Source organism: Globicephala melas, chromosome 1, assembly GCF_963455315.2.
Source record: "Globicephala melas chromosome 1, mGloMel1.2, whole genome shotgun sequence".
NCBI lineage: Eukaryota > Metazoa > Chordata > Mammalia > Artiodactyla > Delphinidae > Globicephala > Globicephala melas.
The window spans coordinates 38,116,853-38,141,665 of record NC_083314.1 but is presented as its reverse complement, the minus strand read 5'-3'; the positions used below and the strand labels follow the sequence as shown (position 1 = coordinate 38,141,665).

General features: G+C 47.7%; 2 protein-coding genes across 9 annotated transcripts in view; both read left to right on the top strand.

Moving 5' to 3' along the window:
- Positions 1 to 19,401, top strand: part of IRF6 (interferon regulatory factor 6) — a 36,937-nt gene extending 17,536 nt beyond the window's left edge. Inside the window, exons 1-9 of one of the 6 annotated variants that reach the window (XM_070043693.1) lie at positions 5,644 to 5,689; positions 6,244 to 6,330; positions 7,365 to 7,541; positions 11,107 to 11,311; positions 12,331 to 12,459; positions 14,883 to 15,041; positions 16,077 to 16,469; positions 17,181 to 17,299; positions 17,956 to 19,401. In XM_070043693.1, the coding sequence (XP_069899794.1) occupies positions 6,280 to 6,330; positions 7,365 to 7,541; positions 11,107 to 11,311; positions 12,331 to 12,459; positions 14,883 to 15,041; positions 16,077 to 16,469; positions 17,181 to 17,299; positions 17,956 to 18,180 (1,458 nt within the window). In that variant the 5' untranslated portion in view covers positions 5,644 to 5,689; positions 6,244 to 6,279 and the 3' untranslated portion in view covers positions 18,181 to 19,401. Of the gene's footprint in view, positions 1 to 2,650; positions 2,937 to 3,126; positions 3,249 to 5,643; positions 5,690 to 6,243; positions 6,331 to 7,364; positions 7,542 to 11,106; positions 11,312 to 12,330; positions 12,460 to 14,882; positions 15,042 to 16,076; positions 16,470 to 17,180; positions 17,300 to 17,955 lie in introns of those variants that run through there. The other 5 variants (XM_030872931.2, XM_060294215.1, XM_060294213.1 and 2 more) reach the window with 5 other exon arrangements.
- A 3,275-nt stretch (positions 19,402 to 22,676) lies between these two features.
- Positions 22,677 to 24,778, top strand: C1H1orf74 (chromosome 1 C1orf74 homolog). 3 transcript variants are annotated; one of them, XM_030872922.2, is made up of 2 exons: positions 22,677 to 22,882; positions 23,584 to 24,778. In XM_030872922.2, exon 2 carries the CDS (start codon positions 23,679 to 23,681, stop codon positions 24,468 to 24,470), a length of 792 nt encoding a protein of 263 aa, XP_030728782.1. In that variant the 5' UTR covers positions 22,677 to 22,882; positions 23,584 to 23,678; the 3' UTR covers positions 24,471 to 24,778. The 3 variants fall into 3 exon arrangements, with proteins under 3 accessions (XP_030728782.1, XP_030728785.1, XP_030728783.1); XM_030872925.2 differs by having other exon boundaries at positions 22,677 to 22,886; XM_030872923.2 differs by having other exon boundaries at positions 22,677 to 22,960.
- Positions 24,779 to 24,813: the final 35 nt, after the last annotated feature.

Sequence of the window (24,813 nt, the reverse complement as noted above, 5' to 3'; positions counted from 1 at the left end):
AGTATCGACAGTGTCTAGATGCACGGGCAACTTTAAAAAAAAAACTTAACGACCAGTGCAGCACAGTCAGAATAGAGTCTGGCTGGGGTGCTGAACAGAGTCCAAGCGGGAAGAGCTCTGGGCTTGGGTTCTAGTCTTGGCTTTGTGGCTAATTTGCTATGTGACCTTAAGCAAATCACTTGACCTCCCTGGGCCTCAGTTTTCTCACCTTTAAAAAAAGGATATTTGGACTAGAGGTTGCAAACTCATATGCCTACAGAATCGGGAGATTAAAGTAAATGAGTGAATCCAATATGATGGGGTTGTCCTGACTGCTACCTGTAGACTCTCTCTAAATGGGCAGCTGTTGCCTGTTGGAAATGCTGACCTAGGCTGTCCAGAGCATTTGACTCTTCAAGAGATGCTAAGGATCTGGATGTGTATGTGAAATCTCCCAATGTTTAAAAAACTGTGTGGGGGACTTCCCTGGTGGCACAGTGGTTGAGAATCCTCCTGCCAATGCAGGGGACACGGGTTCGAGCCCTGGTCTGGGAAGATCCCACATGCCGCGGAGCAACTAAGCCTGTGAACCACAACAACTGAGCCCGCATGATGCAACTACTGAGCCCGTGTGCTGCAACTACTGAAGCCCATGTGCCTAGAGCCCGTGCTCTGCGACAAGAGAAGCCACCACCATGAGAAGCCCGTACACCGCAATGAAGAGTAGCCCCCGCTTGCCGCAACTAGAGAAAGACCATGTGCAGCAACGAAGACCCAATGTAGGCAAAAAATTTAAAAAATTTAAAAAACCAAAAAACGTGTGGGTCAAACAAATATCTCTAAGCCAGTCTCATCCCGAGACTAGAGGATTTGAAGGGCCCTCCCAGCTCAAATTTTCTGATTCTAAAATATGTGTCTTCCAGGGAATTCCCTGGCAGTCCAGTGGTTAGGACTTGGAGCTTTCACTGATGTGGCCCCGGGGTTCAATCCCTGGTCAGGAAACTAAGATCCTCACAAGCCACACAGAGCAGAATAAAAAAAAATGTGTCTTCCAGAGAAGATCGCTAAGAAATCACCTTAGTTATGGTAATTTCAGCTACTGGAAAAGTGAATGTCCGTGTGTGCACTCATACTTGTATGCCATTGGGCTTTTGGCTCCCCTCAAATGATACTCCCCTGGTGGTCTTCCTCCATCACACACACCTGCAGTGGACTGTTTGCTTGGTCTCAGGAGCCCAGCCCTGGGCCAGATGGAAGATTTGGCTTGTCCGGTGAGCTCATCAGCAGTAATAGACTGGCTGTGCTGATGAGATAGCCCTTCCCTTCCCCTAAGTGAAGGGAAGAGTGGCCACAAGCAGTGACTGAGACAGAGGCTGCCTGAGTCAGGATCTGGACCTTGCTGCCTTCCCAGGCCTTTGCTGGCTATGTCACTAGGCTGAGTTGGGACTAGGAATCAAGTCCACAGTATTGCACAATCACATTCTGAGATACTGCAGGTTATGGGACCTCAATATCTGAATTTGGGGGGGGACATAATTCAGTCATAACACTACTCCATCATGGTCTCTAACTCATTGTTTGAAACTCCAAAACCTAAGTACCCTGCTTATGCCCCTTCTTACCTGTGACAGCCTAGTGCTTCCACATCTCATGTGCTAGTACACAGCTCACTGTAAGCGTGCACTTTACATGGACTGGAGTTCTCTGCAGTGGGAAAGGTGAGGGAACTTTTATCAAGCACCTGTTAGGGGACATACAGGCCTTGAATTTCACGTAACAGTAGATGTCTGTTTATTCCATGAGGCAATGCCAATATGGTACTTTTTATCCTCACACCAATAAAAATGGTATTTATACTGCACTTGGAAAGTGCCAAATACTGTTCCAAGCACTTTATATGAAGTAATTTTTTGAATGCCCACAACGCCCCTTTGAGGTGGGTACTATTATTTACCTCCTTCTACAGATAAGAAACTGAGGCCCAGACAGCTTAAAAAACTTGCCCAAGTCTGTAGTAACTGATGGAGTTGGATTTGAATATCAGTAGTTGGCTCCAGAGGCCATGCTTTTAATCATTACCTGATAGTGTTTGGAAAAGGCAGGACTATTATTCTCATTGAATAGATGAGGAAACTGAAACTGAGCAGCTAAGCAACTCACTCAGGGTCATAGGGGTAAAAGGCAGAGTGAAGGCAGAATTCCTGCCCTGTAAGCCACAGGGCTTCCCTCACAAGGGACCAAGTGTCCTGAGTCCCTTCCCAATACCCCACTCCACTTACACAGGCCCACAGGTATTAGGGCCAACCCAGAATCTCTAAATCCTTATTTGTAGTTAACCGTCTCCATACCGCAGGGTGATTATGGGGCATGAAGGAAGGGAGGCACCTTCTCGACTTAGATCTAAGTCTTTTCGACTTATTTTTCCTCCCAGTCGCTTCCAGTTCAGAAGACCACTAGCCCCAAGGGGTCAGGTCTAGACCCCAGTCCCGGAATTTTCTCAGCCCGGATTAGAAGCGGGGGAGGGCGGTGGGGAAGGGGCTGGGGGGGGCTGGGCTGCCCTGGAACACAGAGTATCATATTTCTCGCAACCCGCCAATCCTGAACGCATGGGGGCGTGGCCACACCTGGGAGGCGTGGCCGGACGGCAGATGGGTCCGCGGCGTCCCGAGGCGAGGCGCTGACGTGAGCTTGGCTTACCTGGGCGGGGAAGGTGAGGGCCGGTGTGGGACTGGGAGCGGAGCCTGCAGTCCCTACCTGCGCAGAGCCAGGTGTTGCTTGCCCAACCGGCCGAGGAGAGCAGTGGCGACGGGTGATCCTAACTGGGACTTGGTTCGGAGGGACGTTCGCTTCTGGCAGCCGGATTGAAGAAAGGGGGGGGCGCCAACGTCTGGAGCCTCGCTTGAGGGAGGGAGGACACGCCCGCCGGTGAAGAAGCGTCCCCTCCAGAGTTTGTGGGGGTGAGGAAAGCTTGCTTAAGGACATCTGTTTGTTTCGGGATACCCTCTAGGGCTGGGTGCCCATCGCTCTGCTTCAGGTAGCTTTCGGGCGGTCCTAGCCCGGGGGCGCTGGGCCCTTACCGACCCCCTACTTCTGTCGACTCCCTTTCCCTCCCGCCCAACTGGAGTGTGCGGCTCTCGGGCCCCTACCCACCAACCGTCGGGGAGCGCTAAGGCTCCTCCACCACGCTGGTCCTCCCAGCTCACCGCTCCGCAGGCCCCTGGATCCCGAAGAGGGGATTTCCCAGGCCGGCCGGCCGGCCCTTGATCTTGGTGGGTGTTTTGGGAAATTGCGCGTCGGGGCGGCCAGTAAATTTAGCCAGTTTGTTTCCTCTCCTGGGATTTGTTTAGCGCAGTCAGGCCCCTGCCCTGGGCCTGAGAGACACCCGTGAATTTCCAAGTAGCTAAGCTACTTGCCGGCGAGGGTGGCGCCGGGCGTGGTTGCTCGGGGGGTGAGGCCCTCTTCGCCTGAAAGGGCTGGAGGCCTGGTGTAGAGAAGTGGGGAAAGTCTTCCAGGCCAGACTGGAAAGCAGGCCCAGGGTGCCACTGTTTACAGGGAGCCTGCTGTGTGGTAAAGGGGTCATCCCTACCCCAGCCCTGCTCGCTTGGTGGATGTCACAAGTGGAAGCCAGGGAAGGGAGAGGAAGAAGGCGTTTGAGTAGGGGTTGGTGAAGGCTGGTGTTGACCTAGGAGAGTAGTTTTCGATGTTTGTGTAATGCGTGACAGCCGCACCTATACCCTGTAGCTCCCTCTCTCCAGCCCTCAACTTCAATCAAGCAGGGAGGCAGGGCGTGGGAATTATGGTTAGAGGTCCAGAATTTACCCCTAAACAGGGCTAAACTAAATGGAGGAAAGACTGGGGAACTTGGAAGATGGCATTTCAGGTCTCTCCAGGAGGAAGGGAAAAAGCAGGACCACGCCTGAGGCCTGTCTGCAAGAAGTGAGGGTGTGTGTTTTACTCTGAGCCAAACCATTGACGACTGAATCTTGGCTTTGGGGTGGCCATGTTCCTGGAAACTAGTCTGGGCAGGGGCCGCAGAGGTGGCAGTACAGGTGTTTGTAGGGGACCTGTTCCCTGGAATGGGGGTGTGAGAGAGGATGGTTTATGCCTTGGGGAGGTTGATAGTGTCCCTGCTCAGTGCCCAGTATGAGGGGAGTGGATGGGTTAAATCTTTGTTCTTTGGCTAGTTGAATACCTGTTGGAGACACAGGCCTTGAATTTTGCTGTGATGGCAGCTAGAGATACCAGAGCTGAGTTAAACTAGGCTAAGCTTGTTCTGTGGGCATTGGGATTTGGGTGGTGAGAGTGTTCTGAAAGAGAACTCTGGTTTAGGTGTGTTTAAGGCTGGGTGTCATGCAGTCTCCTCCCTAACCACTTCGTTGGCCCTCCGTGCTGCTTGGATCTTTGTTGATGTTTTTCATTTACTTTCTTGGTGTATAGAAGAAGGGAGGGACTTAGAAACCTGGGTGCAGTGGCAGGATATGGTACAGCAGACTCTGACTGAGAAGTGTTGGGTCCAGGCCCCAGATAAAACACTTTGCTGTGCCTCAGTTAACCCAGCTGTAAAATGGGGATGATAACAATGGGGATGATAATTTCATTATGAGGATGAAATCAGACACGTTAAATAAAAGCGCATGTAAAAACTGTTAAGCCTATGTAGATAGAGGATTGCTGTTACCGTGGTTTCATTAGCTGAAGGCCATCATCTTTTATATCTCCCAGTGGCCAAGAAATGTCTTAGCTTCCTGTGGTTAAAAAAAAATACTACGTAGTGTTTTAAGTTGTGAATCGAAACACGTCATTGTAGGAAAATGTGAATCGTATATAAAAGTACTTAGGCATGTATAAAATTCACCCACAGTCCTATCACCAGGTAACCACTAAGAACTTCTTGTTGCATTGATGTATTATTTCTTTCCCTTTTCAACAATTCTCAGTGCTTATGTACACAAGTGCATGTTATGGTACAAGATGGAGACACTACTATACAGTCAATATTGTATGATGCCTTTTCCCCCCTTAAGTACATATTTAAACATTTTCCCAAATCCAGTAAACATTCTTCAGATGCCTCGATGTTAATGGCTACTTGATATTGCAGCCTACGAATGTCTAATTAGATATTTTTCTCTGTGATTTTGGTTGGTTCCAAAGTTTCCCTCTCTGCCTGTTCTTATAGTCTTAGGTGCTGGGTGGCTGGTGGTGGAGATCTCGGTGGACTTTCAGAAGGTGGAGAGGGTTAGCTGTGATGGAGGTGGGGCATAGAGGAGGAGGAGGCTGGGGCAGCGTTGCTCCTGTGTACTGCCATCTTGGGAGAACGCTGAGAACGCAGGGCTCTAGATCTTAGTCATCGACCTCTAAGGGCGGCTGCCTCTCCCTCCCCGTCACTCTGTGCAGTTCCTTGCGTTGGCCTGGTTGCCTTAATTTTTTTTTTTGATGTGCTGTGGATCAACTAGGATAAGCCCTTTTCTTCAAAGCCCATGATCTGTCAAGAGGTGGATTTCACGTGTCTGCCAGGCCTCGACACAAGACTGACCAATATTGCAACAGAAATTCTCGAAAGTCCCTCACTAGGTGGACCAGTTTGCTGCCCATTTCCCTGTTCTCTTTGTTCTTCCCTTACCCCATCCCCCTTCCCGCAGGCCAGGACTGAGGAAGAGAAGGCTAGAACTTGCCCTGGGGAGAATATGCATTCCCTCCTCCTTATAAGGTAAATGTTCTCTGTGGTTTGATAGCTTGACTTTGCTGTCCTACAGAGCAATCTACATCAAGGCCAAGAACATGGGGGTGGGGGGCCCTTGAATACCGGGTACTACCTCACCTGCCCACTGTGAGCTGCTCCCAGGGGGGAAGGTTTCAGTTGCAGAATTTGGTAATTGGGTCAGAAGGCTCAGGTGAGAGCAGGTCCTGCCGTGTTCTTAAAGTGCCAGTGACCGAGCTGGGTTTGAGTTTTCCCGTTTGCTGGGAGCCTGGCTGGGGAGAGAAGTGGCCTTAGGACCCACCCCTTAAGCTAAGTTCCTCCGAGGGGGAAGCCTTCGGCTGACTCAGCTGGTTTGGTTTCTGAACCGCAATCCAGGTGGGAATCTTTCTGGGTGGGAAGGTGACTTATTTATCTTCCTTTTCTCAGGTCAGTGGATGTTTGAGCAATTCCAATGTGGATTTCTTCAGGGAGTCTGATGAGGACATTGTGTTTAGTAACTAATGTCGCTCTTGTCACACAGTAGCTGACGGACAAATATTTGTTGAATGAACGTTCTTTTGCAGGCCTGTCTTTCTCACCTGAAGTAAAAACAAAGAGAAATGAGAACGCCAAAAAATCTAAACACAACACCCCAGGCAAACACTTCTCCGGTAACTGCTTTTTCCTTTAGACACCCAATCTGGGCAGGCCTTTGTTTCCCGCTGTGAGTGCTGGCTGCCACCGAATGTTATCTGCTACGCTATGCCCTTTATGAGACTCAATTGCAGACTTTACCCAGGCTGGCTCCAGCAACCAATCAGTTCAATTCAGCCTCTGTGGGGAGGTAAACAGACCCAGGCGAGGAGGCTGTCCTAGCAGTACAGAGCTTGTCTTATGACTGGTTTTAGTATTCTATAGGGTTAGGAACTGTGGTATTTGATCATTCTAGGGCATCTTAGCTTTACCAGACTCAGATACAGGGCAGGGTTCTTACACTTTGTCTCCAGTGCTCCCAAGCCTTCTCCTAGACACTGGATTGTCATGGGGATAACCAGCTCAGACCCCCCCCCCCCACCCCGCATTTGGGTGGCCCAGAGAAAGGAAAACTGACTTGAGGCCCAGCTCTCAGATCCCTGTGGATACACTGCCTGCTCATCTATGTAAGTGAGGACTTTGGAACCAGGGACCATCCCTCGCCTACTTCTCTCTTATCACGATGCTGTCATTTCTTACTAAAATATTCCCATTCACCTTAGTTGTCTAAGAAGAGAGCATGCTTCAAGTTCTTGCCTATATACCTGCTGTTTCCATAACTTTTTCCTTCCTTCTCCCGAGATGAGATTGAAAAGAGCAGTTTCTCTTCTCTTCCCTTGGTACTTGCGGAAGGACTGTTTTCCAGCAGGGATGACATCATCTCTTTATTTTTCTGCCTCAGGATTTAAATAGAAGAAATGTGATCTACTTACGTGATAAGTCTGATTTGGCTAGAGCATGAAAAATAAATGGCTTTGGAATAAGAATCAAAAGAACCTTTTAACCTGTTTTCTTTTCTTCCCCACCTGGCACAGTTTATTCCCATATTTAGTTTCTTTGCTGTAATCTAGTGAAACTGTAGCTCTATCATATGGGAACAGTGGCTGGGAACTTTTCCCAGGGGCTGGCCTAATTCTCCTCTCCCCATTTCTTCCCCCTCCCGCCAACCCAGATCATGGCTCTCCACCCCCGCAGAGTTCGGCTGAAGCCCTGGTTGGTGGCCCAAGTGGATAGTGGCCTGTACCCTGGGCTCATCTGGCTACATAGGGACTCCAAACGCTTCCAGATTCCCTGGAAACATGCCACCCGGCATAGCCCCCAACAGGAGGAGGAAAATACCATTTTCAAGGTAAAGGTATTCTTTTACCATCTGACTTGAAGTGTTTTCTAGTTCTCTCAGACCTTTCTGGTTTTTTGTTCTTCTGTTTTCAATTTTGGCTTGAAGAAGGTACTAGATCCAAAATGCTCATGCAACAAAGAGAATGTTTATGATGTGGGGCGGGGGCAAACTTAGCAGGCATAGTAATTTCTCTTGTTGGGGCATGTCTGTTATGGTTGAGGGCATTTATTCTTTCCCATTGGTCAAAGCTACTCAACTCACATCCCAAGGGATCCCAGGTGTGATTGGCTAAACTCCTGTAAGTGCGTGTATGCTGTGGTTGTTCTAGAGCTCCCAAGGGTCAGCCAGCAATCAACCCTTCATTCGCTCAGGGCTCTTGCCCTGGCCCGGGAATGGCTGTCCAGATCAGGGTACAGCTACTGAGTGTTAGCAGGCTCCTAACAGCCTGTAGCATGGGTGTCGAGGGCCCTTTGCAAGTTTTTCTTTTGATGTTAAAACATTTTGCCCCATCCATAACCTCCACTTAAAAATGAAAGGCGATTTAATTACAGGTTTTTATTCTACAAATATGTTTTCTTAACCGAAGAGTAGCTCTGATGTGAGAGTTATTTTGCTTCACTGAAAATAAGATTGAATCACATGGCATTTCATAAAATGTAAGTGAAACCAAAGTCTAAGACAGAAGTAGGTGGGAAGCTAGTTGTGGGAAGGGGTATTATGTGGTTTGTAACTCCGGAGCCCATGCCTCTGCTCCAGACCAGCTTCTCTGTGCTGGTCAGTCTTCCATCTCATGAGTAGCTTTAGTTCCTGCACTCCCAAGACACGGAGAAATGAGTTTCCCCATTTCTTCCCTGACTATAAGCTGGAAGTCAGAAGTGAAATCCAGTCCCTACCCTGAGCCCCTCAAGATTGATGCTCCAGGTTCTTGCTGAGACTGGGCCAGGAAAGGTGGGCTCACACCTCAAAGGAGAGCCAACTTACAGTTGTTTCCCACCCAACTCAGTTATATTGGGTGTAGAGATGAGAGGTAGAGAAAAAATTGGCCTGTGAATACTTAGAAAGTAAATGAATGCTTTTAATGTAAAAATTAAATAATGACATGAAAGTGGTAAGGAAAACATCCGTAAATCAGCACCAATTATTGGAGCTGGCATCAGAGGGGGATGGGCCTGCCCTGGCCCAGTTGGCCTCTCGCTGTGGCCTTGGTCTGAAACTGGACTTGCTGTTGAAGTGCCTGGTGGTGGCTGGCCGCGGGGGAGGAGGCTGGTTCCTGAAAGCTCCACTCGTGAGAATGTTCTGTATGCTTAGGGCTTGAGGAAAAATTGACTGTGGGAAGCTGCTTTGTCTTACTTATATCTGTGTATCTGTTTGCAGAATGCTAAGGGAGGGCCTGGGTGTCAGGAGAAGAGTGAGGGTGCTTTCACAGATCCCAAGCTCTGACAGGCCTTTGGCAGGATATGGGGTGTGGGCAGTTCTGACTAGCATTAAGTGGGTGCCCGCTGCCTACCCTAGGTCCGTTATCTCATTTGCTTCTCGACAACACTGTAAGGGGGGCGGCACCCTCATGTTATAGATGCAGAAGCTGAGTCTCAGAGGGGCTATGTAACTTGCCCAAGTCACACAGCCAATAAGTGGTGGGGTTAGGTTTTGAACCCAGGCCTATCAGCTCCCCCATTATCAGACGGCCCCTCCTGACCAGGAGCTGGAAGACCTGGCTTCAGATCCTACTACCATCACTTGCATGTGTGGTCTTGAACAAGTCACATAATCTCTTGGGGCTTTAGCTTCCCCTTCAGTAAAATGGGGCTAAAACCAGTCTTGCCTGCCTCACAGGATTGTTGTGAGAATTGAGTGAACTCAGTGTATGGGAAGGGACTCATACATTGCCATAAAAATGCAGAGACTTGTGTCCATTTTAGGAAGAGAAATAGGGACCTGCTCAGTGACCAGACTCTCAGAAGCAAGACTCAGAATGGGTTTGAATAAGGGATGTTTATAAAGCACAGCGATTGCCACGTGGTGTGTACCATCCTCTGCTGCCTCAGCCTCAGGTTCTCTGCATCATCTGAGTGGGCCCTGGGGAATGGCTGTGTCGTGAGCAGGATGTTAGTCTGGCTGCTCTCTGTGGAGGGGCAGGGATTCAGGGAGCCACAGAAAGCTTGCAGACCTGGGCCAAAGTCAGCACAGCCCAAGCCAGCTGGATGGGGCCAGAGGGGGAGCGGGCACGGAGGATCCAACAAAGAGAGGGGAAAACGTGAGGAGGCAGCAGCCAGGTACTGCCAGGTGCAACTGGAGATGTGCCTCTCCGACACTAGGGACTGGTGAGGCTGAAATCCCCTACGGGGATTGGATGGAGTGGAGCCTGCTGAGTGCCCAAGGGCAGCAGCTTTGTCAGACTGCTTCATTCCATACTGCGCATCAAGTGGAGGAGCCCCCAGGTCTGAGAAGATGATAAGAAGAAATGAGTGAATTGGAGGAGAAGAATTTAGCTCGGCTATTGGGAGAAGCTTCCTCGTGATTGTGAGGCTCTGCAGGGATTGACTGAGGGAGACCAGAGAGCTCAAAGGATGGGGCCAGAAAAATTCCATTTCGGCTTGAGGAAGCGGTCTACGTTCAGGAGCGGAGGCGGGGAGTTGGGACTGGACAAGCGATATGCCCTGTCCACTTGAACAAGCTGCCGTGTACTTCCTGATCTTGAGTCCTCTGCAAAAGACATCCCCCTTTTCTGCACCAGCACATACGTCACAAGCCCTGAAGAAAGTGTAGACATCTGAGATATGTTCACAATGGGGGAGGGCTGATATCCCGTGAACAGACACATAAATGCCTGTTAGAGCTGGAAATTGAAAACCAGAGAGGCGGGGCCACACTGGTTTTGGCCCAGGCCACCAGCCACTGGTGTTCCCAGCAAAATGTTCCCAATGTGGGAGTTTGAGGAAGCAGGGAAAGGCAGGTGGTGTGAGTTTATTAGGACTTGACGCCCTCAGCCTCCCACTGAGGCAGGCTGAACCCCCAGAGCGTGCTTCCTGCCCTCCTATGGTCTGCTACTCCTAAAGGTACTTGGTTTCAACAGTTTTTGTGCATCAGATGGAAGACTGAAGGGAGAGGGAACAGCAAGCCTAAATTCTTCATATCATACGGCATCTCCCTTTCTCTTCTTATTATATAAGCAATTCATGTGAAAAATAAGTCAAAACAAAACAAAATTACCTGAAATCTTGCTATCCAAAAGTTACCATTAGTATTTTGGTGTATATTTGTTCCAGATTTTTCTTTATTTTCAACCCTTCATTATGGCCATTGTAGTCTTGACAGATGATGCTGGCACAAGCACTTGAGACGAGGCTCCTCTTTTTAAAATATTGTATTTGCATTTGGCTTAATTTCTCTCAGGCCCTGCCTTGCCTGGTCCCCAGTGTGGTGTTTCCTGCTGCAGTCTCTGTAAATTGGAGTTGGGGTGATGGGGCGGTCAGGCAGGGCTGTGTGTATCTGTGTCTGTATGAGGGAGGGCGGGCACACTTTCCAGTGTTTCTGGGCAACAGGCAGGCACTCACTGCAGTTTCCTATCCCTCAGGCCTGGGCTGTGGAGACAGGGAAGTACCAGGAAGGGGTGGATGACCCCGACCCAGCTAAATGGAAGGCCCAGCTCCGCTGTGCGCTCAACAAGAGCAGGGAATTCAACCTGATGTACGACGGCACCAAGGAGGTGCCCATGAACCCAGTGAAGATATATCAAGTGTGTGACATCCCCCAGCCCCAGGGCTCTATCATTAACCCAGGTGAGACCCCAGCTGCTGGGGAGAAGGTGGACAGTGTGCCGGGTTCCGGGCTGGACCCTTAAAGCGATAGTCGACTTGAAAGTCGCCTCGCTTACAAAGTTGAAGACTGGTAAAGCAAGAAATCCTGTCCCTAGAAAGAACCCAGAGAACAAAAGATATAAACTCAGCAAAGTCTTCCTGCCCACCCAGTGGAACAGTAAAGCATTAGAAAGAAGAGGGGGTATTGAGTTCTGTAAAAAAATAACTTCTCTTGGGACTCAACACTGAGAAGAGAGGCCAGATAGTTTAGAAGAAGGAGGGATTAAAACTTAGAAGGTCTGAGTTATAAACCTCGTTCTTTCCATTTCACTACTTGTGGGACATTGAATCAAGTCATTCAACCTTTTGAGCCTCAGCTTCTTCCACTATAAAATCTGGGTTCTCATCTTTCCTGTGTATTTCAAAGGCTGTTCTAAGAATCAATTGACATGACATTATGAAGGCTATTAAGTTCTCTTTATAAATGATGGGTAAGTGATCATTTAATTTGTATGGTATTTTTCCTAGGAGAATACCACCTGATCCCTATGTTTACTCTATGTTTAGCAAGTTCCGACTAAGAGCCAGATTATTTAGACTTGACCTCCAGTGAATCTAGTGAGGCTCTGCCATGAGGGAAGGGTCTGTCTTCACATTAAGCTTACAAAGGAGAGAAGCTGTGCTCCTTGGGTCCTTAGAAGGGATGCTAATGTGTAGAAAGGGGTTTAGAGTAGGAATTAAAAGATTTCTAGGAGAAGGGAGTAGGGTCTGCAGCTCCTGGATAGGGGAGGGGATGAGAGCTTGCACTGGGGCTCCGTAGGAGGAGCTGGGAGTGGGGTGAACACCCTTGGTTCCCACTCTTTGGCATTGAGGGTGCACACTGAACCCAAGGAGCCTCTGTGCTGGCAGTGCCTAGCTTGAACAGTGGGTCAGCTGCAGGGATGACAGTGCAAGGTGAGCGGCTCACCTGTGACCTTTGTGTGTGTCTGTTTCTCGGGTAGGATCCACTGGATCTGCTCCTTGGGATGAGAAAGATAATGATGTGGATGAAGAAGATGAGGAGGATGAGCTGGACCAGTCACAGCACCACGTTCCCATCCAGGACACCTTCCCCTTCCTGAACATCAATGGTGAGTGGGGTGGGGGGTGGGACAGAGGCATGGAGAAGATGTAAGGGGCTTTGATTTTGCAACCGTTGACACCATATCCACCATTGCACTGGGAGCAGCGACCAGGCCCTGTGGCCAGGCTGCCAGTCTGTTAGCAAGTAGGAGTCATAGGCAAAGGAACTCCGTAGGCATAGTTATCCCAGTGGGGTGGCTTCTAGGCAGAGCGAGCATCTTCTGAATCTTATGTGATAATTCAGAGAAATTAAAAAATTAAATTAATTCTCAATCCCGCATACAAATACACAAGCTGTTATAAATTTTGCTGATTTCCTTCAGGCCAAGTGCAGAGATCATTTTCGTGAATTGTAGGCAAACTCTTCTGCTATTTCCCTCGGTATAAATTTTCTGTCACTGCCTTAACAGCGTCTGCTAAGGCTGTATCATGGGAAACTTGTGGCTCTACAGCTCTTAATACTAGGCTCTGATAAAATTTATCTACTAGAGACTTTTATCTTTTTTTTGAATTGACTTTTTGAATTCAACTTCCCAGGAAAGATGAGTTTAGAGGTTGCAGGGTCACTGTGAGACAGAGCAGGTACTGCATCTCCCATTGCACATTCTGAGGGTGCTCAAACACAAGGTGAATTGCTCTTCCACAGCATCTTCACTTGAACTTTTCACTGACATGCTCCTAGTCATATGACTTGCATTCAGTTGAGTAGCTTTTCACTACTTTTCTAAGTTCCATCTGGCTGCTAGGGTCAAATGAGATACTTTTGCCACCTAGGAACTTTAGTATATCAAGATGATTCCTGTAGGATTTTGGAGTACCCTACTCTAGGTGATGCCCCTTCTCTTGAGAATTAGGAAATGACTCGTATCTGTCTACTTGCCCTCCTTCACTTACCCTGTCATTTATAACTTTGCAACCAAGTGATGAGTAAAGACAACGATCATAGAGCTCTCTCAGGTTAATACTGCTACAGCTACATTCCCACTTGGTGCAATTTTAAGATTTGGACATTTGGAAATGTGAGATCCTTTCCCAAATCTTTGGCTGACTCATTCTGCTATTCTCACCCCTTAAAAGGATGCAACCCATTTCCAGAATCCTGATTTCCCCTTTTTTTTTTTTTTTTTTTTTGGCGGTACGCGGGCCTCTCACTGTTGTGGCCTCTACCATTGTGGAGCACAGGCTCCGGACGCACAGGCTCAGCGGCCATGGCTCAGGGGCCCAGCCGCTCCGCGGCATGTGGGATCTTCCCGGACTGGGGCACGAACCCATGTCCCCTGCATCGGCAGGCGGACTCTGAACCACTGTGCCACCAGGGGAGCCCCTCATGTCTTTTTTCGGTACGCGGGCTTCTCACTGCTGTGGCCTCTCCCGCTGAGGAGCACAGCCTCCGGATGCGCAGGCTCAGCGGCCATGGCTCACGGGCCCAGCCGCTCCGTGGCATGTGGACCGGGGCACGAACCCGTGTCCCCCGCATCGGCAGGAGGACTCTCAACCACTGTGCAACCGGGGAAGCCCCCCCTCATGTTTTTTTAAAGCTAATGTTGTGTGGCCTTATGTTATGGGCCACCTTGGATCCTTTATGGAAACATGTGAACATATATTAAAAATAAAAAAGTAAAATACATAGATATAACCAGACTCGTACACAAAGGGTCAAAGAAACCTTAACCTCTGTGATTTCAGAGCTGTTGGGCAGAGGAAGAAGAATTGTTGAAGAATAGATGCTTAAAAGGTGAGGCTAGGAGGAAAAATCTGTAAACTTTGGAGTGAGCCAACTTTGACAATAGCAGGGATATAGGATGTGTTTTTCATTCTCTCTTTTAAAAGCTTTAACTGGATACTTTTGAATAAATAATACTCTTACATGGTTTAAAATTCATAATGGTACAAAAAGGAAATCAGCTGAAAGGTTTTCCTTCTAACTTGTCTGAACAGCTCCTTCCCTGGAGGAGACAGATCTTTCCAGGTTCTTGAGTATCCTTCCAGATGTTTCATGCATGTAAAAACGTATGTGTTTGTTTTTAAAGGAATTTCTATACATTAACACTTATTCGAAGCTAATCAATCAATTTAGTTGAGTTCATTTTATGGAAGACAACCAGTTTCTGTTTAATCGCTGGGTTCAAATTTTGTAACAGGGAGTCTCTCATTCATGCCTGCTCTAATTTAACCCCAGAGAGTACCCACTTGTCTGTTAATCATCAGCAAATGCATGTTTTCAGAATTATGAGTTTATGAGAGAACTAATAAGATTAGGAAGCAGAAGCAGGGGAACCTTATTTCTTTTGGTGTTTGTTGGGGGAATTACTGATGGGCTGCCACACTGAGTCGTGGTCCAGTGTTGGACCTTTTAGATTTGAGAGCTTCGGACCCAGGTGATATGCACGTGTGGTGCTCCTGCCTGCTCACCCACATCCTTCTTTTCTAGGTTCTCCCATAGCACCAGCCAGTGTGGGCAACTGCAGTGTGGGCAACTGCAGCCCCGAAGCAGTGTGGCCCAAAACGGAACCTCTGGAGATGGAAGTACCCCAGGCACCTATACAGCCTTTCTATAGCTCTCCAGAGCTGTGGATCAGCTCTCTCCCAAGTAAGTGAGCCTTGATATTCTAGGTGGATCTTCAGCTCCTATTACAGTCCATTTCCTGCCCCACCTTCTGCCTCCATTTCTTTGCCATGTATAGAATAGTCCCCCAGGCAGCCTCTGTGTCTGGTTCCTGGCTGGCTGATGAGTCACCAGCCCATACCTACTTGCCCATGGGGGTTCTCTGATTGGTGCTGTGCAGCTCTAGGTTACTCACCTATTAGGTGGGTGGAAGGCCTGGGTTTATCAGTTTGCCCAGGGGATTTGAGGACAAGGTCAGTTGTGGGTTGGGGAAGTTAATGACTGGATTTGATCAAGGAGGCTCTTGGGTTTTGAGGGACTTTAGGACCCAGAGAAAATCTCTTTCTGAATGGGGTACAAATTGATCTCAGTGAAGAATCATTGTCATTGCACCTCCCTTTCACACTACATATGGTAGGGGAGGTGCCAGGGGAGTACTAGCATTTTGTCCAAGAGGCTGATAGCTTTGATAAGACCTATAGGGTTCAATGGACACTTGCTGAGTGAAAATTTACTTTGTTGTGCACTGTGTCGTTCTGTGATATATTATTAGAACATATCAACAGTGTGTGCTCATCTGTGTAATTTTCAGAAATATGCCTTGGTATTTCTTATTGTTCCTCTGGTTTCTTTAAACAGTGAGTCAAAGATGATACACAAACCAGATGCTGCCTTAGTTTTCAGCTCCTTCCAATGCCTATTGATGTAAAGACTCAGTCAGTACAAAATGGGGAGACCGGGACCCAGAACTTTGGTTGGAGAAATTCTAGCTTTAGGGTGTGGTGACTGAACAGTGATAGTATAGATGGAATTTGAGCTATTTGCTTCAAGGCAGCCTCTTGAGTGAATATTCCAGGGATATGTTGATGTCTCCCTTTGTTGCATGAAGGATAACTATGGCAATGGCCTTCCTGAATGCTGGTTGAAAGGTGGCTTGATCTTGATGGACTTGCATGAGTCCTAGGGATGGATGGGCAGAGCAGCAGAGCAGGACTCTCACTGTCCCCCCTCACCTTGCAGTGACTGACCTGGACATCAAATTTCAGTACCGTGGGAAGGAGTATGCACAGACCATGACGGTGAGCAACCCCCAGGGCTGCAGGCTCTTCTATGGAGACTTGGGTCCCATGCCTGACCAGGAGGAGCTCTTTGGTCCCGTCAGCCTGGAGCAGGTCAAGTTCCCAGGTCCGGAGCACATCACCAATGAGAAGCAGAAGCTGTTCACCAGCAAACTGCTAGACGTCATGGACAGAGGACTGATCCTGGAGGTCAGCGGTCATGCCATCTATGCTATCAGGCTGTGCCAGTGCAAGGTGTACTGGTCTGGGCCATGTGCCCCATCGCTTGTTGCCCCCAACCTGATCGAGAGACAAAAGAAGGTCAAACTGTTTTGTCTGGAAACGTTCCTTAGTGGTGAGTCTTTTTTCAGACCATTGATGATGGGAACTGCTCCCTGCAAGTATGTCTTCCTCCTTCCTTCCCCCTTTTCCTATCTCTGCAAAGATCTTAACCAAACAGTTTCTTCTGGAGGAAGTCACGGTAGAAGGGGACCTTGATTCTGAAAAAGAAAAGTGACCTGGGCAACAAAGAAGCGTGTTCCACTCCAAAGCTGTGCATTTGAAGCCAGTTTTAGGTGGTTATGGCTCCTTTATTGGCAGAAGAAGACAGCCTTGATATTGCTCCCCACATTCTACCAGCTTATCCTTAACTTTGGAAGGTGACCCTGTTCATCATAATCAGCAAAACGTATACTCTTCTCATTTGGGACATATTTGCATGGCAAATTTAAGCAGACATATTTAGGGAGAGCACTGAGATGTGAATTTTCCAATGTGATTTGAACCCTAAGTCTGGTTTAAGCGGTGTCCAATAGAACTCTCTGAAATGATGAAAATGTTCTATATTTATGTTGTTCAATATGGTAGCCACTAGCCACATGTGGCTATTGAGTATGTAGATGTAACTAATGTGACTAAGGAACTATTTAATTTTAATGAATTTAAATTCAATACCCACATGTTGTGGCCAGTGGCTACTATTCTGGACAGTATAAAAGAAAGTGTTTACTGAGTAGGTGTGGAATGACCCAGTACCCCAAACTCCATGCTCTTCCATGTTCTGCAGATCTCATTGCCCACCAGAAAGGACAGATAGAGAAACAGCCACCATTTGAGATCTACTTATGCTTTGGGGAAGAATGGCCAGATGGGAAACCTCAGGAAAGGAAACTCATCTTGGTTCAGGTGAGGAGATAATAATGTGTCAACAACTCTTTGCCTTTTTATCAATGCTTTAGCCCCTAGGTCTGGGCTTGAGCCCTGAGTGAGGATCCATCAGCCTCTGTGGGTTTTAATCCCATCAGATGTAGCAACTTGAGCTTTGTACGTTGTACAAAGTAGGACCAGGCTGGAGAATACAGTGTCCTCAAAGCGAGTGACTGATTCAGGGGAGACCTTATTCTCTTACTGACGTTAGAGTCTTGCTGAAACCTAACAGGCTATGACTCTTTCTAGCTCTTTCAGTAAAACCTTTTGAGGTACTTTTAAGAACGTGTTCTCATTCTGGAAAATGGCAGCAAGACCACTTGGGTCTGGCTGTGGATTTGTGCATCAAGACAGGCAGCAGATGAAATTCGGGTAAAAGTCTTGCTAAATAGGCAGTTATTTATTTAGGCATGTGATGTGATGCTACTTCTAGGTTCTTTACCTTCATTTGAACCACATTCTAAAGTGAACCTTGGCAGGATGGTCCAGAGAGATGAAGGCATAGTCTGTATCTAGACATTAAAGTGGTGGGTTCCCCACAGCCTCACTGGTCCTTCCGTCAATCTTGGGCCCCTCCTGCTGTTTAAAAATACCCTTTCCTCAGTGGATAGCTGTGTGCTCTGTGTCCTGAACAGGTCATTCCAGTGGTGGCTCGGATGATCTATGAGATGTTTTCTGGTGATTTCACACGATCCTTTGACAGTGGCAGTGTCCGCCTGCAGATCTCAACTCCAGACATCAAGGATAACATTGTTGCTCAGCTGAAGCAGCTGTACCGCATCCTGCAAACCCAGGAAAGCTGGCAGCCCATGCAGCCCACCCCCAGCATGCAACTGTCCCCTGCCCTGCCAGCCCAGTAATCATGAATGCCATCTTCCTTCTCTTTTTTACAATATTGTACATATGGATATTTTTTATTAGATTTAACCAGCTTTTAAACCTTTCTTCTTTCTAACAATATTAGTACTCTCTGACTCTCCAAATATGCCTAGCTTTTAAAGTTGATTTAATTTATGGAAAAATCACCCTTCATACTTTCCCTTTCTTTTTTAAACCTCCCCATGGTAGTGTAATGTAGTAGAAGGAGATTTGGCCTGGGAGTTTGGACACCAGGGTTCTAGCTGCAGCTTTGCTTCCAGTGGTGTGACCTTGAACCAAGTCATTTAGCCTCTGGGCTTCAGATTCATTACTGTAAAATGAAGGAGTTGGAATGATGCCTGAAATAATGCCAGCTTTAAAACTCTGACTCAGTGACTTCCTTCTACTTGTACAAGGCAAAACTGCCTGGAACAGAACATTTCTGCCTTGTTCTTGCACCACATTTTTTTTTTTTTTTTTGCTTTCATTAAAGTTCCCTCAAGCACTGATTTGTCCAGGATTGATCTCCGTTTGACCTGTTCTGCTAGTATAGTAAGCTGGCTCCCTGATGGGGGAAGAGGGAGGGAGGGGCGCCGGCTGGTTGCTTGGGAACCAAGCTAGATATCTAAATAGAAATAGGTGCCAAAGTCTGAAAGTCACCCAGCCTGTGGAGTAAAAACTCACACACTGAGCTTCTAAGGGGAAGGTGTTGATGTAGAGGCTTAGGGATTCTGTAGAAGAATTGGCTGTCAGGTTTTCAACTTATCACCACTGAAATACGGGCATACCTCGGAGATATTGCAGGGCTAGTCCCAAACCACTGCAATAAAGTGAATATTGCAATAAAGCAAGTCACAAATTTTTTGGTTTCCCAGTGCATATAAAAGTTATGTTTACATTATACTGTAGTCTTTTAAGTGTGCAATAGCATTATGTCTAAAAGTACAGATGTGCATACCTTAATTAAAAATACTTGGGGACTTCCCTGGTGGTGCAGTGGTTAAGAATCTGCCTGCCAATGCAAGGGACATGGGTTCGAGCCCTGGTCTGGGAAGATCCCACATGCCACGGAGCAACTAAGCCTGTGCGCCACAACTACTGAGACTGCGCCCTAGAGCCCGCGAGCCACAACTACTGAAGCCTGCATGCCTAGAGCCCGTGCTCCACAACAAGAGAAGCCACCGCAATGAGAAGCCTGTGCACTGTAATGAAGAGTAGCCCCCGCTCGCTGCAACTAGAGAAAGCCCGCGCACAGCAACAAAGACCAAACGCAGCCAAAAATAAATAAATAAATAAATAAAAATAAATAAAGATACTTGATTGCTAAAAAATGGTAACCATCATCTGAGCCTTCAGCAAGTCATAATCTTTTTGCAATAGTTACATCAAAGATCACTGATCACAGATCACTATAACAAACATAACAATAAAAAAGTTTAAGTATTGTGAGAACTACCAAAACATCACACACAGACATGAAGTGAAAAAATGCTATTGGAAAAATGGCGCCAATAGGCTTGCTTGACGCAGGGTTGCCACAGATCTTCAGTTTGTAAAAAACACAGTATCTGCAAAGTGCCATAAAGCAAAACGATAAAATGAGGTATGTCTGTACCACTGTGTGTGTGCGGTAGACAACAGTATGTAACTCAGTGATAACCTTTGGAGAGGATAGAGCTCTCTTGTTCTTTTTTCCCCTCTTTGAGGAAGACCTGAGAGTGAGCTGGGCATCCAGGACCAACTCCTGTAACCACAGAGGAGACAGGGACAGTTCCTCCTTGTATGGAGATGTTTACAGTCTTCCTGTCATTTGGAGTTTTTGTGGATGGGAAAAATGGGGTGTTGAATGTGTCAAGGTCAAGGTGAAGAAGGGCTGGGCAGTGCTTTTCTGGAAATGGCTCACCTAGCACAAACCTGCTTGCCTCCCTTCCTGGTGGAGGTAGCTGGGTGTGAACATTTAAGGTGAAGAGTGTAGATTAAGGTGTAGAACATTGCAGCTCTGGCTGCCACAAACTGGTCTGATCTATTAACTTTTGCTCTGTCCCTGACCCTTTGACTCTGTTTTGTTTTTGTTTTGTGTTTTAGGATGAAATTATACATAATTTAAACTCCAGGGCCTAAATGGAAAACAAGATGCTTATCTCTGGTTGCAGGTTCCAACCCTCCTGAATACTGATACCTATGTGTGCCATGCCATATTAAGAAAGTCCATGTCTGGTCTGCTACCCTTAAAGCAGGCCACCTCCTACTTGCTACTGTAGTTGAGCTAGCTGTAAAGTTGGGCTAGCTTTATTTCAAAAACCCCTCAATCACAAGTGGCAATGGACTTATTTATTTAGAAAGCTTAAGCTGTGGTTTTAGGGTCTCTAAGGGACCTAGTAGTATCTGCTGTTACTAAAGCATGATCAAGAGAAATCTGGGTGTTCTCTCTAAGGGACCTAGTAGAATCTGCTGTTACTAAAGCATGACCAAGAGAAATCTGGGTGCTCAGGTGCTCAGCTGTGAGCAGAAGTTGGGCTTCTAGAGACCAGGAAATGTGCAAGGTATAGGAACTTGATATTTTGGGGGCATTCTGTTGAGTGGGTGAAGTGAGGGATTTGGTCTTGATGTCTGGCTCCCTCTGTCTCTTATCTGCAAAGCTCAAAGTTAAAAAGAACCCACAGAAAATACATTGGGAGGGCAACTGCTGGATCTGGGCTGGGCCCTTCCCCTTATTCTGTGAGATGCTAACAGCCAGGCTGTACACCTGGGTGGGGGCCCAGAAAATGTGAGCTGGCAAAGGGTGTAGAGAACAGTGTTCTTAAGTGCCAAGAAGGATTGAACTTTTAGTATGTGATTGTAATGAAAAGCTGATGAATATGTTAGAGGAATGGATGAGTGGTTTTATGTAGTCTTAACCCAGTAGTGTAGTTTCTTCCTTGTTCTTTATCCTTTTCAGAACACTGGGAGAGTGCATGCAGGGCTCTCCACTGATCTCCCTCAGTGCTCCTTCTGTGGTCCTGATGCCAGGTGTCCTTTCTTGGAGACTCAGCCTGCTATCTTCTTTGGTGGCTACACCACTCATTCCCTTGGTGTTTTCTACTTCCTTGCCTTCAGCTTGCTTAAGACTGGGAAGGGAGTTAGGTGGTGTCCCCAGCTTTTCATTTTCTCACTGTCCACCCCACTAAACTAGATTAGCTGTAGGTGTAAATTGGGAGGGCAAATGTTGGATCTGGACTGGTCCCTTGCCCACATAATTAGGTCCCTGGCTATATGTTCCCATAGCACCCTATAGTTCCTCTTTCAGAATAATCAATTCCCTTGTAATTACTCAGTTTGTGTCCTGCATGACTACAGACTTGCTGGAGGTAGGGACTGTTTGTCTTGGACTTTGCTGTCAGCCCTTAGCACAATGTCTGGTACATAGTATGTTCTCAAATATTTATTGTTAGAATAAATGCATTAACTCAATACGTCCTTCATTTCAGAAACTGATTGCTAACTACCATGGGAAAATAAAGTAAATATGGGGATGGAAAAAAATTCTAAAATTAGTTTCTGCTCTGCTTCTGGCTCCACGTTAGTGTGGGAGCCCCTACAAGCTGGACCTCCTTCCAGACTGGCCCCACCTTTACTCTACAGTGGTCTCTTCAGTCTGAAGATACCACCAAGGTACAGCCAGGAGTGAAACTTCCAGCGTAGGTGACTGCAGTTCCCTTAGCCTCTGCCCTGCCCACGTATCAATAAATTTGGGCTATTTCTTCAGATACGAATTTTCTCAAGAAATTCTCTCCCTTCGTGGTATGGGTCATATCACTGGTAGTTAACCTTTCAGTGAAATAACTTTTTCTTCCTAATGACCTGAAAAGCTTCTGCACCTCTGCCTCTCATTTCTCATGTGAAGTCAGCAAACTGAATTCCTCAATTTGAGCTCCAAGAAGGTGGGGTTTTTGTCTGTTTTCTACGCTGTAATACTTCCAGCGCCCAGAAGCATACCTAGCACACATTTGTTCGGAGTGAATACTCATGCACTTCACACCCTGCTTAGAGATGACAAACTTTGGCCAGGACACCTGTCCACCCACTTCTCGGAATTCAGCCTCTCAGGATTTAGGTAGGTCAAAGTAAAAAACAAAAAACTTTCCAGCACCCACAGGTGAGGATATTATGCAAAACACGTCGCTTGTCTTGAGATAAGTTTCGTTTGGAGGGGAAAGTACATTTCTCCAGAAACGAATCAAAGCGTGCTTTTGCGTCGAGTGCCCTGCTTCCGCCTTCCGGGTCAAACGGGACACCGGACTTAACACAGAAGGAGGGCAAGCGGCGGAGCCGAGGGCGGGCGGCGGCGGGATACTAGCTTCACCCGCCTCTTTCCATTCCTACGCAGACGGGTGGGGCCCACATCTGCGTAAGAATCGGAAGGGGCCGGAAGGGGCCGGGCCGCAGGCGCCCAGACTTCCGGCACTCAGCCGGGCTGCCCTGCGGGTAGTTCTAACGCGAGGCGCGCGTTAGGACTGGGTGACGTCAAGGAAGGCGGGGGACGTGTTGGGCATGCGCAATAGATCGACTTCGCCCACCCTGGCCCCGCCGTCAGTAAAGGACCTGACCACGCGGGTGGGATTTCCAGTTTTGTGGCAGAGGGCGGGCGCCTAGCGGCTTTCTTGGCAGCGGGCAGGAAACTGGCAGGAGTTCCTGAGCCTGAACGTGCAGCGGAAGTAGAAGAACGTATGTATGTGTGAGAGAGACCTCTGCCTCATTTAACAAATTACGATACTATGCTCAGGAAACGGTGTAGGGGTTGAGGTGAGCCCATCGTCCGAGGGTCCGTGGATGTCCACTAGTAGGGGAAGGCGGGACCAGCAGAAGTTAAAGTACAACCCTCTTGCAATTCTACCCGATTTCATTTATTTACTTTTCTGTCTCAGGGTGAGATGGTTGGTAGTCCACATTCTAGTGTATATTAGTTTAATCAGATTGCTATTCTTACAACTATTGGCGGGAAGCGAAGGGGGAGTTGGCAGTGAAGAGAGTGCATTTGGAACCTAGAACTCCATCTCAGAGGGCAGTTTTAGGTGAAATGCTCAGAATTTTGCCAAAAACTCCCCTGCTTCCTTTCTGCCCCAAACTCCTTAACGTTTGAATCAGAGAAAATAAATTACAACAGGTAAAATTCAGCCAGAGAAAATATAAATCTAGGCGTAGGCTAGAAAGACACATGAATTTGGGACTAATGGAGGCCAAGTCAACCAAAAAATCAGATAGCATTGTTGACCCCATCTTGTCTGGGCTGGGTTAGCATTCCAAAGCAGAGGGAGGGGAAAATGGCCTCTGGAAGATGCTGTAAGACTTAAGGGAAAGTTGTTGGCAGGTTTCCTGGTATGTCACTAGCTGGTGTTAATAACTCACTGCTACTGCTTTGATTTTAGGCCCTTCTTCAAGTGTCTGGAGCTCAGAGATGCAGCCCAGGGGAGGGAAATGTGACTAGTTGAGGAGGCCATGCTTACTGTTGCTGCCAGGTCCCATGTCAGCACCAAGTCCTCAGCTGCTGGTGGCAGCTGCTCAGCAGACCCTGGGCATGGGAAAGAGACGAGGCCCACCCCGAGCTGTCTGCCTTCATCTAGCCGGAGAGGTGCTGGCTGTGGCCAGGGGACTGAAGCCAGCTCTGCTCTATGATTGCAACTGTGCAGGGGCAGCGGAGCTCCAGAGCTATCTGGAGGAGCTGCAGGGCCTGGGCTTCCCGGCCCAGGGACTTCACATCCTTGAGATTGGAGAAAACAGCCTGATTGTCCTTCCGGAGCAGGTGTGTCGGCACTTGGAGCAGGTGCTGCTTGGTACCATAGTCTTTGTGGATGTTTCCAGCTCTCAACTTCACCCTTCCATCTGCTCCCTGGACCAGCTTCAGGACTTAAAGGCCCTCGTGGCTGAGATCATCACACATTTGCAGGGGCCACGGAGGAACCAATCCCTGGCAGTCTCCTGCAGCAGGCTCCGTTCCTCAGACTGGAATCTCTGTACTGTGTTTGGGATCCTCCTGGGCTATCCTGTCCCCTATACTTTTCACATGAACCAGGGAGGTGACAACTGCTTAGCCCAGACTCCACTACGGGTGTTCACCGCCCGGATCTCATGGCTACGTGGTCAACCACCAGTCTTGCTCTATTCCTTTAGTGTCCCAGAGAGCTTGTTCCCATCCTTGAGGAACATTCTAAACACTTGGGAGAAGGACCTTAGAACTCGATGTAGGACTCAGAATGACTTCGCTGACCTCAGCATCTCCTCTGAGATAGTCACACTGCCGGCTGTGGCCCTCTGACTTTAACTCTTTTCCTGTGTAGAAGGAGCTCGGTAAATGATCAGCTCTAGGTCAGAGATGGCACATAGGAATCATCTCAAGTGCCAATTCCAAGCATCTCGGGGACCTAGGGAAGAATGCTGTAATAAATTTGCCGTTTTTATGCTGAACTGGACTAGGGAGAGTAGACCAGGATGCTTCAGGAATAAACAGAGTTCTTTGGAACAGAGGCCATCAGGTGAAGTTTGTTTATTTTTACAGCAGGTTAAAAAAATGAGAGTCAGAAATCTCAGTTGAGTTGGAAAAACCCACACATTAAAGTACCCAGACCTGAGTTTTTTTTTTTTTTTTTTTTTTTTTTTCG

What these genes read in the sequence shown, in the direction of transcription:
- C1H1orf74 (XM_030872922.2), top strand. Translation starts at nt 23,679, where the DNA reads ATGTCAGCACCAAGTCCTCAGCTGCTGGTGGCAGCTGCTCAGCAGACC.